Genomic DNA, 14,328 nt, shown 5'->3' with positions numbered 1-14,328 from the left:
TTTTTAATTTCAAACAGGTATTTTTTGCATCCGTGCGATCTGGAGGAAGTAGCCAAGTGTTTTTCATGACCCTCAACAGAAATTCCATGATGAACTGGTAACAGAAGAGCACTTGGCACTTATCTTCATGGCGTTATTTCTAATGTAAAAGAACATAACTCATGTGGACTTATGCCAGTCTAGAGGCAGAATCAGAAGGCTTGATTGAACATACGCTTTTCCCTTTTCCTCTCCCTCCACCCTCCCAAAACAGTCCATCTTTCAGTGTTGCAGCCTGGTTGAGAAGGAGAGAAAAAGGTGGCAGGAGTGTCCAGGAGATCCCCAAGGATGTTGCGTTATTTGTGGACAAAGATGGACCATGTGCCCTTCGGAGTTAGGGATAGAAACAAATATTGTGTGCTCTTATGATTAAGCTGTGTTATGGTGGCTTTTGAATTTTTTTACCTTTTCCTTTACCCCCTTTATTTTGTAGGAGTGGGAGAGATGCATATTGAGAAAATGAGTTCGTTTTTAATTCTGTCTGCCTGCTAGTTTTAAGTATACAGTATGTTGTAAAATTTCCCATTTTCAGTGGTAAGAGACAGCACAATAAATGTACCTTATCTCCTTACGCTCAAGATCATAACTGCATAGTGGGGATAATTTGAGAATCTCTTGCCTTCATCAACCCAAATGGTTGCTTTTTCATAGCAACTAGCTAATGAATTTTTAAAAGTGAAGAAAAATATTAGTTTTCCCCTCTTTTGGGAAATAGATTTTAAATGGCTAAACTACTAGCCTTAGTCTAATAAAATCAACTACCACTTTTGAGAGTCTGACAGGCCATGTTTTTATGTGGCCCTTTATAGAATGGAGTATGTTGAATGGGATAAAAATGCCATTGAGTTGAGTGGGCCTAGCGACTGAGGAGGGACTCGGCGACTGAGGAGGAACTTGGTAATGCAACTTTCCCTCAGCCATTATGCAACAAATCAGGGCAAAAGATAGGAAGACAGACGGGTCAGACAGAAAGAGCTTCTGGGAAACACTATATATATATATTTCTTTTTAAAATGCACAAAGTCACTTGGTTTGGGCTTCATTAAGACTGAGACTTTGTTGAGTTCTTTCTGGGAATTGGGAAGCTGATGACATCCCGGCTCTGGATGTTCCCAACTCTCTTGTGAGGGTGCCACTTTCTCAAAATGAAAACTGTGACTGAAAAAAAACTTAATAATAAATGTTTTTGAGCTGCCTGTGTTTTCCCTGGGTTGGTGAGAGAAGGGACTAGACTCCTGAGCCTGCCTCAGACACAGCAGGCTCACATTTTAGAGAACTTGAAAGCAAGGCTTTTGGCCAAAATTTGAGACCCTAATCACTTTACCTTCCTCCAAAATACCCAACATATGGTAAAAAACATTTGTGCAGAGATATGTATGTATTTAGTTCAGGTTGACTTGTGTCCTTATAAACTCTTACTCGAATGATTTGAACTTTTACGTGACTGTCTGAGATTTTTTTCCAAAGCTACAAGCATGGCCGCCTGTGGTATCAAGGTGTTGCAAAACAATATCTGTGTTGCGCTTCCTGTTTTAACCTACCTCGTTTGTTAATTTTTGTTTCACTGTTCATCACAGCAGTGTTATCTCCAGGAGACATATAGAGAGCTCAACTGGCAATCTCAGGTGTATTTAATATTTTAAAACAAAACAGTAGTTGGCAAAATCATTCTTTAAAAAAACGGTGGGGGAGATGCAACAGCAACAATAATGTGGCTTATTTTGGAGAGAGCAATTACTGTAAATGGAACACACCTCACCCTCACTCCCAAAAAACAATGATCCGACTGTTGCCTAAATACTTGAGCAGCTGATATACTATTAATGAGAACGAAACACACATTAGGAAAATGGTGCCATTTCAATCTGGTAGTTTGGGCAAGCGGGGAAGGGAAAAGGAAATATTCTGGTTTCTGGACTAGATATTTATGCCCCACCCACCCCAAAAGGTAGTTACCATTTGCATTTATTTTGAGCAGGTAACACAGGAATGCCATTGAGGATTATCTTTGGGCAATCACCAAGATGTCCTCCTCATGGTCCCTTTAGCTCTCAAAAGCAATGAAATCCTCCCGTTCTCATTTTTACTGCTGTGATTATGCTGCTGAACAATACTATCTTCACAAATTCCATGCAACAAATTCAGCAATAACGTTTTGGATTGAGCTTAGCAACTACTGTAATTGGATGTTGATGTGAACGAAAATGTATTGATTTGGGTCTCATCCCTGAATGTGATTGCCACCAGCTCTTTATATTGCTGCTGTGGTATTTTAAACCAGAAGCTTTTTTAAATTATGTTGCAAACTGATCTTTGTTTTTATGTTTTGTTTTGTTTTTATTTCTAAGTGATAAGTTCAAAACACACAGCTTTAAATGATTTTTTATTGTGGGAATTTTGGGTACAGTTAAGAAATAAAAGGGAATCATTGTGTTCAAACATAAGGTAGTTTGTGAATGTATTTTTTAAAATCTAGATTCATTGAAACAAGAAATCATAAGAAAACAATATTAATGCAGTCTTGTTTACAGTATGTACAGTGACATAACATAGAACATGAGCTTTTCTGGTGCCAACAACAATAAAACACAGATGTTAACCATCAAGCCATGCCTTTTATATTTTTGTACAAATCTTTTACAGTAATTATAAGGCAAAACCAGATTTAAAAGGATCCCCCAGAAATCTTCCCTTTAAGACATAGAATTCCTTGAAGCTTTTATCTTAAAAAAAGATATACTCGCCATCAGGACAGGTGCCAGCCCTAACAAAGTGAGGCCTGCATCATGCAGAATATATCAGAGTTGTATTCTTGTGGCTCATACAGTTCCCAACTGTGGGGTTTGCTCTATTATTTCTTTCAGAGGGTGTTCGCTTCATCTATCTCAATAATATCTTAATAAAAATATCTAGGTTTAATCTTCCTGTAGGGGATTTTCTTCCTAGAAACTGGAGAAACTGAGCCTGAACCCCAGAGTAAGTTCTATTAGATTAGTCAGTCCTTATTGCACTGAAATCATAGCTGTGCACCCAAATTTACTGAACCTTTCCACACCATCACCTTTGTCCGGAGTCTGGCACAGGTGGACCGTCCTTCCTGTGTGCTGGTCAGGGATACTGTAGCCTGGATTCCTGAATCCTGTAGGTGGTAGAAATGGATGAGCTATAAGGCCCCTTCAGATAATGAGAATCTTCCCCACACCAGTTTCACAGACCATTATCATTGCAAACAATATAAATAGTTTCATATAAAATCTAATCAGTCTATTTAGACACATCTCACTATTTTTGTTGGAAACTTTTTTGGGGGGGAGGGAGGGATGAGACAACGTAGTTCAGGCTGGCCTGGAACTCACTATGTAGTCCAGGCTGGCCTCAAATGCACACCAATCCACCTGCCTCAGTCTCTCAAGTGCTGGGATTACAGATGTGCACCACCATGCCCAGCTTGGAAACTTTTAAATAATGCCTCGAGAAAACCTAAACCTATTCATTCATTCAACAGGTAGCTTAATGTTTGGGTGAAATTTCACAGGGCCGTTTGGGTAGGGGCTCCATTTTTCTGACACTTCAACATTGCTTTCCAAGACGCACTCCTAATACACCTTATATCAAGCACACATGTTTAAAACATCTTAATTCCTGTTGGCATGACCTACTAACAGTTTTCTGTCCGCTTTTGTGACTCATTGGTAATTGGTGTCTCTAGTCCCTCTTGTGCTGTAGGGTAGAAGGAAGTGTGCTATTCAGGCTGAAGCCATTGTTTTTGGACATTGCCAGAAAGGGCTGAAGTCTGACCCTACATTCCATGAAGTTAAAAAAAATAAAAAGCTTTCCCTAGTATGTGCATCAGATCCTGTTAACATATTCTTGAAACATGGAAGAGCTCTTTGTGTTAGTGTGTTCTGTCTTTGAAAGTCTGCTTAAACAGGCACCACTTGCATTTGTGCTGATTGCTTTGAGATGTTAGATGTGCTACATTATTTTTAAGAAAGAAGATGCAGTTATGGGTCAAATTTAAGGGTTAATCTTAATGTTCTGCAGGAGCACTTGAGAAAAATCTACAATCTGCTGGTGACCTTTGTGAATGTACACTCTACCATGCAGACCTTCTCCACATACTATATTCTGACCATCTCAACAGTTTCCATAAACTATTAGTTACCTTTTAGTTCACACTTCAAAAGTTTAAATTCACTAAATGAAATGAAAAATAATAAACCAATCCATCAACCAAGAGCTGACCCCAAGTCTACATAGTTACAACAAAATCCAAAAGCCCAAATTTATCTTATCTGCCAGTGTTTCTCATAAGTGTCACTGTACTTTTAGCCATGACTAGTGATATCAGGAACCCTAAAATGAGCTGCCCTTTGTGAGTCCCAAATAAAATGGGTATAAACTGATCTCTAGGAACCCCAGCAAAGAAGAAAACATCTTAAACATTTGCAGGTTCAAACCTGCCAATCTGAATATTTCCACTAAATATTTTCTCATGTTTTTTAATTTCCATACTGCATCACTGTTCTGGGAATTTTTCCATAGATAACTAAATTGTACAACCATTTTCATAGTGCTAAACAGTATGAGATCATAACCCTGTGCTTTAAACTTTATTCTTCCAGACACACCATCCCACAAAGAACCAGAATGCACCATAATAAAAATTTCCAAAAAAAAGTATTTTTTAAACAAAAATCCCTAGGTTTTGAGCTATTTTAAATCCCAATCAAAATACTGGTATATTTCTATGATGCCAGACATTTGAAGAAAAACTAGAAAATACAGTTAAAAATAAAAATTTCCTAAACCTTCCAGATTTTTGGCTTTGTGTAATTATCTACAAACTAATTCGCTCTTTGCATGAAAAGGTTCCACTTTAATGATTTATTTTTATCAGCACCAAAGTGCACTGTACCACTGAGGCCCAGTAAGTGCTGGTGAGAAGGTGAGTTTTCATTTCCAGCTACGGATCACAATTTGCACATAGCAAATATCTGTGCTCCAGTCATCCTCTTTCTTATCTTTTCCCTGGGGTAAGTGTTAAGAAATAGTAATACATATTATGGATCATTTAAGACACCTCAGAAATTATCTCAAATAAGAATTTCAAATATTAGGTAGCAGAGAAAAAGGGATGACAGCCTGGGTTAATTTTAAAATTGGATGTCATAAAACTATTTCTGTGCATTTTAGCTATCTTTTTTACAGTGTTAACATAATTGTAGGAAGATGCTAAATATATATAATGTTAGAAGGCAAAACTGTCATTTTGCTGTAATTGTTTATTTTTTTAAATCTCTAATTTTCTAAATGTTTTAAACTGTCAAAAATTTACTGATATTGGATATAATCATACGTGGTGGATTCTCATCTGAAACTTTTACTTTGTAGTATTCTTTCTCAGGCATAGAAATTGTTCAGGAAGTACTTCCTACAGTTGTTCCACATGGCAGTTATAAATGCTTTGGTAGGTTCTAAACAAGGTTTCCTATACTTATGCCCCTGGATATTATTATTTTACTCTATTCTGTCAAATATGAATAGTGAAATATTTATAGTAGGACACCTTGTTCCTCTTGCCACTTCCAGACCACGATCCCTCTCTCCTCCTCACACCCTCTGCTTTGGCGCTGTTGGCATCTGCCTATAATTCCCTGCTTTGCCCTCAGTCATTCCCCATCATTGCTCAAGCATTTTAGCTCTTGGCTCACTTTCTCCCACATCTCTCTTGGTTAATTGTTGATGATTTCAATATTCAAATAGACAGTTTCCAAAGATCCTGGCTTCTCAGTTTCCTGATCTTGCTCAGTAAAATTTAGCAGTACCAATTACTACATCAACTCTGTAAGTGGTAGTGGGCTGTTCTTCCTGATTGCCCTAAGTATACCCATTGAACCTCTCAAAACAAAGGCCACTGTCTCATAAAGTTTCCCTCTCTCTTTTGTAATACCAATGTTTTCCTTTTCTACTGGAGGATTTCAGTACATTCATGCTGCACGATATCCTGTCATAAACACCCTGCTTGGTCCCGTTTATCATTTTACTTGTCTGCTTCCCCCAACAGGTGTTTGTACATTTATTGTCTAAACTTTACTCCTTCCTTGGTCTTTTGAGCCAACTCCAATCTGCCTTTTATCCTACATAGTAGCTTTGCTAAGGAAGCTAGTGATCACAAGACTAAATGCATTGGTGAGGTCTCTAACATCGTGCTGCTTGACTCATCTGTGCTCTTTGACACCGTAATTATTTCCCTCTTCAAATATTTCTTGGCTTTTGGACAGCCTTCTCATGTTCTCTTTGTTCCCCAGCTACTCCTTTTTAGTCTCTTGCTGAGTTCTGGGTGTGCCCCTGCACTAGGCAACCCCTCTTTAAGTGATTTTTTCCAGTCTTGGGGCACTGAAAACCACATATATGCTAACAAAACCCACATTTTTATCTCCAGCCCCAACCTCTTTCTAGAATGCCAGATTTATACGTCTAACTTCCTACTTGACATCTTCATTTGGATGCATAATTGGCATCTCAAACTTGACATACCCAAAAGTAAACTTATTTGCTCCCCGTTAAAGTCCTCCTTATGTCAGCAGCTTCATTCTTCCACACCAGAAAATCTTGTTACCCTTAATTTCTTTCTTGAACTACCACACCCAGTTGATTTTTTTAATCCAGTTGTGTTTAACTTCAGAGTATGTCCATAGTCCAAACCTGACATGATGCTTTTAAAACAGCCCAACACGTCATCTTTTAGCTGTCCCTCCGTATCTTCCTTGTTGCTCATAATGTCAACATCTTTATGTGGCTGATCAAGCCATAAAATAATCTGTCCTCCCTTTTGCCCCAACCACCACTAGCATTTCTTTGACTTTGTCTACTCTTCCCCTTATTCACTTCACTCTAGCCACATGGGCTATCCTGACTATGACCCTGGCTGCATTTTCTTGCTCTATGAATCATCTTCACAGATCAAGTTGCAGGACTCGAAGAGAGGCTGTCATAAAGAACCCTCTGAGAAAATCAGAATTTCAAAACTTAGATTTATATAGATAATGACCCATTAAAAGTTAATATCTTTGCAATATGAGCAGAATTTTGGATATGACGAGACAATCTCAATTTTGTTTTCTCATCTAAAAATTTTAAAACCACAAGTTTTTCCTAAAACAAGAACTAGACAATAATAAAAGTATTCTACCAAATGTAGTTTCAAAAAATCCAAATAATATTTTGGTCTTATCTTCTAAGTAACAATAGTTCTGAGGCCTCCCTGAATATTTGTATATATTCAGCTTCACTGAATGTTGTTGCATGAAGTTTCATTGTAGGAAATTGACACATGCCTTCTGATGAATTTGTTTCACTTAGTCTTGTAAAGGACACACCTTGTAGTTTCAAGTTGTTCAACCATGTATTTTCCTGCTCACTTAATAAAAGAAATATTTTAAAACTAAAGATAGTGAAATGATGTAATATGAAGCAGTATAACAGTGAAAATTTTCTCTTCCTCTGTTTTTTTGTTTTGTTTTGTTTTCTGTGTCTTCACAAATCTGTTGAGATGAAGAATAAGATATAATTCATTCTAACAGTCAAGGCCAAGGTCTTAATCAGTCCTTTCCAGGACCAAAACTATTTAAGAGGTTCCATGGCTCTTCTTTTCAGATTCCTCAAATCTTTTACAAAGGATAAAGGAATTAATTCCAGGTGAAGAATATGAAATGGATGCTGAGAAATGTCCGGGATATCACAGTCACTCTGAACAACCTAAAAATGAAATGCTCTAGTTGTTAAGATATAATAAATATTTTTAAAATGAAATGTCAGTATTTTATACAAAAAAATCTTAGAGTGTTGGTTTTCTTTTAAATTGTATCTCATCAACTTGAATATTGTTCTTATAAGTTCATACGCAACTGAATCCATTTTATGATAAGAATTTAATGTAAGGTCAACTTCATCCAAAAAGTAGTCATATTTATTTCCAAGGTTCAAAGCTAACTTACCAAGTGAAGCCATAAGGACAAAAATCAGCAACATCATAGTCTAACCAAAATTTCCAGCCATACACCCAAAGCTCCATGATTCCAGGTTATCTTTTATTTTTAGTGCATTTAATAAAAGAGGAATTTAAAGCTAGGAGGCATTGCTGCAGCAGGAAGACATAAAATAACTGTTCACAACTGGAGACCAATCAGTCTGAGCAGGTCAAAGTTATCACCAGTCAAGGCAAAAAGACCACAAAGGACAATGTAGTAACATTTCCATAAAGCTCACTTAAAGACATTTGAAGGTGGTACACCTTTTTTTTGGTATTCATTGTATTTTAGAGCTAACGCTGATAAAAGATAGCAGTTCATTTCATTAAATGTTCCTGGTTTGACAAAAACTAAAAGTTGGCAGCCTTTTTGTCAGTCTTCTCAAGAATTTGGGAAATAGAATGGGGGAGCCTTCAGTTTTGGTTTTTAAATTTTCCCTGCAGTGAAAACTGCCCCACCCCCAGAACTGGAAATAGCTGTTCTAGAGCACCTGTAAGACCTAGACAAGTATAGAAATACGCCGTCTATCCTGAGTTGCTGGAGCAATTAGAAAGAGGGAGAAAAACCCTAAGAGCATCTTCTAGCACTGGAACAAAGAAGACACCTCACCTGTTGTTCATGATGTCGACTTATGTTGGTGGTTTCGTCAAGGTAAGTGGTAGCTAAACTCGTGGCATCCCAGAAGCTGCAGTACCTTCACGGAATGGACATGTTGCGATACAGAGGATACCGTAAAACTCAGAAGTCACCAGTGAACGGCAACCCAGGCAATGTATCAGCCAAAGAAAGATTGGGTCCCAGTGTTTTAAAATATGATCTCTTCCCATCATATCTACACCTCAGAAATCAAAAAATAACAAAATGTTCAGTAACACGCTGCAGTTTATAAGCCACATTTATTTGAAAAATAACACTAACACAAGAATCACTTCTCCACAAACGAAGCCTGGAATACACATAGGTTGTTGGACCCTTTGTTATAACTCCTTAATTCCAAACCTTTCCAACATCCCTAAGCCAGTTTGGAAAATGTAAACCCTAAGAACCCTCATTTGTGTCTTGGCAAATATATTTGGCTTGTTGGTATGCCATCTTATTTTTAAGGCATTTGAGTCTGTAGTTAGAGGTATAGCTCAGTGGTAGAGTGCGTGCCTAGCTGTATGAGGGTCTGGGTTCAGTCTCAGCATCACCAAAAACAAACAAGTATCTGAGGTGCCACTAAAGCAAATTCAGCCGGGTGTGGTGGCACGCACCTATAAACCCAGCACTTGGGAGGCTGAGGCAGGAGGATTGCCGTGAGTGCAAGGCCAGCCTGGGCTACATACTAAATTCAAAGCTAGCTTCAGCTACACAGGGAGATCCTGTCTCAAAAAAAAAAAAAGAGTTGAACCTCCTACAACTTCCAGAAAGCAGATGAGCCACTGCCGCCCTTTTCTCATGAGCTTGGGAGCCAGGCAGAAACACGGACAGCTTCGGGGGGCTGGGGTCCACTCCCGGCCCCTCTCCTCCTCCCCGCTTCCCCCGTTGGAGCTGAGTTGAACCTCCGACAGCTTCAGGAACGCAGGTGAGCCAGCCTCACATCTGCCCCACCAGCTTGGGAGCCACGGGGAGCCCCAGACAACTTCAAGAATGCCCTTCCTGCCCCCACCCCACACCCTCAGGGGAGCTAAGCTGAAACTCAAACAGCTTCAGGGGCCTGCGTGACTGAACACTTACCCCACACACACACTGGTGTGGGAACCGGGTGGGGTATGGGCAGTGTATGCAGCCGCGGTGACCACGACCCGCCCACTACTACACCCCAGTGGAAACAGGGCTGAAACCTGGACAGCTCTGGGAACCCCTGAGTGGGAGCCAAGCTGAGCCCCGGACAGCTGTGGGAGCATTGGGATCACACTCCACCGACACACACCATCAAGGGAGTCACACCAAGCACCGGGGACCCTTGGGTCCTTGACCGGCTACTCTGACATCATCCTGGGTGTGAGGCTGAGCTCCAGGGAACCTCTGCATCTCTGAAAATGACAAAATGAAGGAGCAAAATGCAATCACAGACCTCTACTCCACACAGAACAATTCCAGGAGATACCGACACAGAAGAGCTTGGAAGTCATACACCTGAAATTTCTGAAATGATAGCAGCTGAAGTAAAAAAACAACGCCATCAGGCCATAGAAGACATCAGGTCAGAAATAATCTCTGAGGTAAAAAAGAAATGACAACAATAATGAAAGAATTGCTTAGCACATCTAAAGAAGACATTAAAAAAAAAAAAGAACAAATAAAGCAAATCCAAGTCATCCTACCCAGGAAAAGGAAAGCAAAGAGGCATTTGTTTATTTATCAGCTGCCTATTCTATAGCAGGCCCCAGGCTGAATGCTGAGGCAGAAACGAATAATGGGGTAATGATCCCTGCCCTTGAGCTGCAGTCCCTTACGCTACAGGAGGCTGGAAACAAACATGACAAAATCACTCTAGCTGTTGGATGGAAAAGCCAGGAACTTCTGTGGAACCAAAGAGAAGGGGCTTTTGCCTAAAAGGGTTATGGAGGTATATCAAGAGGAAGTGGATCAGGAAACTAAATCTTGTAACCTCTTGAATGTATTGTAAGCACACCCTTGACCTCTAACCCTAACCTTATCCCTATCCTCTGACATGCCACAGGGGTTTCAGAATCCTGATTCAGCCAGTTGCCCGGTCCCTTGTAAGCAATGTTTGGTGAATGGATAACAATGGATAACAATATTACTTAGGTTGGCCATGTTACCCAGGTGTTAGTGGAAGCTCCCGCACTCCCCCACCCCTGGCCTTGTGAGTAGACTATTCAGCGCGTTCCTGGCATTCCTGCAATTGCTTTTTGTAGAACTAATTCCCCAATCTCCTCAATGAACCCAACCCTTGAAGCATGAAGTTGTCCTATGGTCCCACTAGCCCAAAGCTTTCTGATCATAAGAATAACGTGGGCATTTATTACCAAGGCAAGCTTCTAGACCTCCCCACAACTGTGTGAGCAGAAAACTGTCATGTTGAGGCCCACAGTCCTAGATAACCCCACTGCACTTCTGAAGAAACATTACACTTGTGGAGTTTTTCCTTCTTTCCCTCTGAATAGTTCTGTGTTATTCCAGTTTTTATACAAATCAAAAGTTTTTCAACCTACCACCCCTTTCACATGTTGTGCAGGCATCTTAGCTACCACCTTGTCCCAAAGAGGGGTTGGAAGAGAGGCCATGAGCTGCTGTGACCAGCCTCCTGGGCCAGCTGGTCACTGCATGGGCTTCATTACTGGGGTGCATACTCTTGCTGGCAGCCTGGAGCTTTGCTGAACATCTGGGCCTGGCCTTTCTACTTGGGGATTCTACACTGTGGTATGTTGTCTCATCTCAGATCTTGCTAAGGACACATGATACCTGCTCTTGCAAATAGGTCATTTTATTCTCCTCTTCTTGAAATTAAAAGAGCACAATATCTTTTACATTTTAAAAATACCCTTTAAGAAGCACATTTTAAGCTGGTATATGCCTGTACTCCCAGCATCCTGAGACACCAAGGCAGAAGCAACTTAGCAACACAGCAAGATCCTGTCTGAAAATAAAAAATAAGAAAGGGCTGGGGATGTACACCCTGGGTTCAATTCCCAATACTAAAAAAGAGCACATTTCATTACTGTTATTTTTCACTTATTTTCATATATTTTATTATTGTCAGTTGCTTATATTGCTTTTAACTATTTCTTTTTTCATGCTTATCCCCTTTCTATCTCTGATTCTCAAACTTACACTTATTCCTTTTTATTGTCTGTTAGTTTTGAGATTTTAAAATATTATTACTATTTAATATTTATCTTTTCTATACAATTTTTCTCTTATTTACTTGTTTTGCTCTCTTTATCCTGTTATTTCATAGATGTCTTGATTTCTACTTCTCTGAGACTTCAAGTTCTTTGTTTTTTTTATAGCCCTTTTCTGCTTATCCACATTTTACATTGATGTTTTTATATTCTTTCTTGCTTTTAATTTCTTAGTGTCATAGTTTGTTGTACTGGTTCCTTATGTGTTCTAGTTATTTTTTTAATAATGTATCCTAATTATTTTTCTACCATATCTTTAATTTCCTTCCTAAGCTTAATTTAAAGCTCACTGTTTATAATCCCCTCACTTTATAAATGGGTACACTAAGGCTTAGGGAGTTAGAAATAACTTGTTCAGATCTTAGTATGTGTAGTTATGGAACCTAAATAAGAAGCCTGCTGTTTTGATTACCAATCTAGCATTCTTTCTACCAGAGAACTCCTACGATAATTAATAGGTTAAAGGAACCTCTTTTCTTTGAAATAAGGAAACCTCAGTAGTATCTCACTAAAGAGAGTTTACTTCAAGACCAATCCAAGGGTATAAATGTCAAAGACAACACCCTGGGATGAGGTTGCTCCTTGGCCTTTAATTAAAAGGACCAATGAAAATAAAGTGAAAAAAGAAAGCTGAAAAATGGAACATTGCTCCTAAAATAAATGGAAGAACAGAATCTAAAGTCAGAATACAATATATAAGTGGGTAAATCAAAACTTCCATGTCTATTTCATTGTTTCAGGCAGTCCTGCCAGCTTCACAATTGTGGGCTTCCAGTTCACATCTTTGTAAATTTTGTCCACTGCTATTCTTATAATATGCTCACAAAATCAAACAGAAAGTTTAGATTAATAACTACATTAAAATATTACCACTATTAGTTTTAAAATGTGTTGCATATCTATATAATATCTAAAAAAGGAACTATGTGTGTACTTTCAATACCCAAACTATTTTCCCCTCCCTCTTTAAAAAAAAATACTTTTTAATGACTTTCTGTTGTTTGAAGCACATTTCCATTTGGTGCTTTTCAGTTAATATTACTGCTATATTATATGCATTATAAAAGATTATATGCATTATACTTTATTCCTTAAGTTTTAATGGTTTCAAGAAAACAATATAACTCTACCTCAATGAAAGATATATAAAAATGTTCATCTTCAGACTCAAATTTAGCCTTCCCAATTGACCAATGGCATCTGTGGAAAGTCTATAATTATTTTTTTACTGGGAATCAAGCTCAGGACCTAACCCTTGCCAGGCAGCTGCTTATGCAAATGAGCTATATTCCCAGCCCAAAACCAACAATTTCTTCTCTCATCTGTTTCTTCCTCATACATTCCTATTAACATTCTGGCTACATTTTTACGAAAGTTCACAATGACAGAGAAAGCATTAACTTGTGCATCTGGTATTGAGATGCTTTTTTACTTTGTTAGTCAATAAACTTTTCAAATAGCAATTTTTCACAGTCCCAGAATCTGGAGCAGTTATCTCCTTGCCAGAGCTGGTGGTCCAGTAGAAAATTAGTAGATGAACATGCTAAGTGAATTCTCACTAAGCAAGAAATCTGTAAGTAGGGTGAATGAATCAGGTTGGATGCTCTGTGATGAGAAACAATAGGCCAGGGACCAAATGCATTTGCCCTGTACCAAGACAGAAGGTGATTTCGAGTTATAAAGGAGAAGGAAATCTTATTTGGACTTATTTTACCAATCTTCCAATGGACTCCTAATGTATCTGAAGAGATGCCACAAGCCTACATTGAGTAATTTGCACACATTGGGGATTTTCTGAGGGGAATGGGGCTTACTGAAGCTAGTTGTGTTTCTCGGAGATCTACGAGACAAAGGAGCACCTGGGTCAACAACTTGTCCTCTGCCGAGTTGCACCATCTGCTTGTTACAGTACATTCCTGGAACTCTGGTAAACAGCTGGCACAAGAGTCATTTCTCCTGACACTGCTCCTTTTATTGGTGACCTATTGGTCAACAGCACAGAGCAACATTGTTTGTTAAACCCCAACTCTGATCTCATGATCTTCGCTCCCACTTTTTATGTCAATTGCATAAACCTCCCTTGACACTGCCTACATGTATGTATACTTGTACATATGGACAGTAAATGGTTTTCAAGACAATAACAGCACAAAAAATAGTACAAACAGTGTCTGAAAATGATTAACCTGCAAATCTTAAAGAGGAAAATAAATGAAAGAAAGCTGCTCTGTGGAGTACTGTAACCACTTAGGCATATATGATTGAAAAAAATGGTTAGAAACAGGGAATTTTAATAGACTTAATTTAAACTAGAATGATTCTAGAATTGCAAATAAAAGTGTTCTGCATGCAGCAGTACCATTCAATTTAGAGTGAATTGCCTGGTGATTAATTAATTTAGGACA

At 38.7% G+C, this 14,328-nt stretch overlaps 1 protein-coding gene and 1 long non-coding RNA gene across 6 annotated transcripts in view; one reads left to right on the top strand and one right to left on the bottom strand.

Moving 5' to 3' along the window:
- Tnik (TRAF2 and NCK interacting kinase) overlaps positions 1 to 2,483 on the top strand; it is a 376,373-nt gene extending 373,890 nt beyond the window's left edge. For all 4 annotated transcript variants that reach the window (XM_005382987.2, XM_005382990.2, XM_005382989.2 and 1 more), the window contains one exon: positions 18 to 2,483. In XM_005382987.2, coding sequence (XP_005383044.1) covers positions 18 to 101 — 84 coding nt within the window. In that variant the 3' untranslated portion in view covers positions 102 to 2,483. The remainder of the gene's footprint in view (positions 1 to 17) is intronic.
- LOC102024801 overlaps positions 2,406 to 14,328 on the bottom strand; it is a 36,638-nt gene continuing 24,715 nt past the window's right edge. The window contains exons 1-2 of one of the 2 annotated variants that reach the window (XR_001233714.1): positions 8,682 to 10,180; positions 2,406 to 3,178 (exon numbers count right to left, since the gene is read on the bottom strand). This is a non-coding gene — a long non-coding RNA (uncharacterized LOC102024801). Of the gene's footprint in view, positions 3,179 to 8,681; positions 10,181 to 14,328 lie in introns of those variants that run through there. The other variant, XR_001233715.1, reaches the window with a different exon arrangement.

The sequence above is a fragment of the Chinchilla lanigera genome, unplaced genomic scaffold, assembly GCF_000276665.1.
Source record: "Chinchilla lanigera isolate Chin_1 unplaced genomic scaffold, ChiLan1.0 scaffold00019, whole genome shotgun sequence".
In the NCBI taxonomy this organism is placed as follows: domain Eukaryota; kingdom Metazoa; phylum Chordata; class Mammalia; order Rodentia; family Chinchillidae; genus Chinchilla; species Chinchilla lanigera.
Note: the sequence above shows the minus strand (reverse complement) of the source record. Positions and strands in the feature narration are given on the sequence as shown.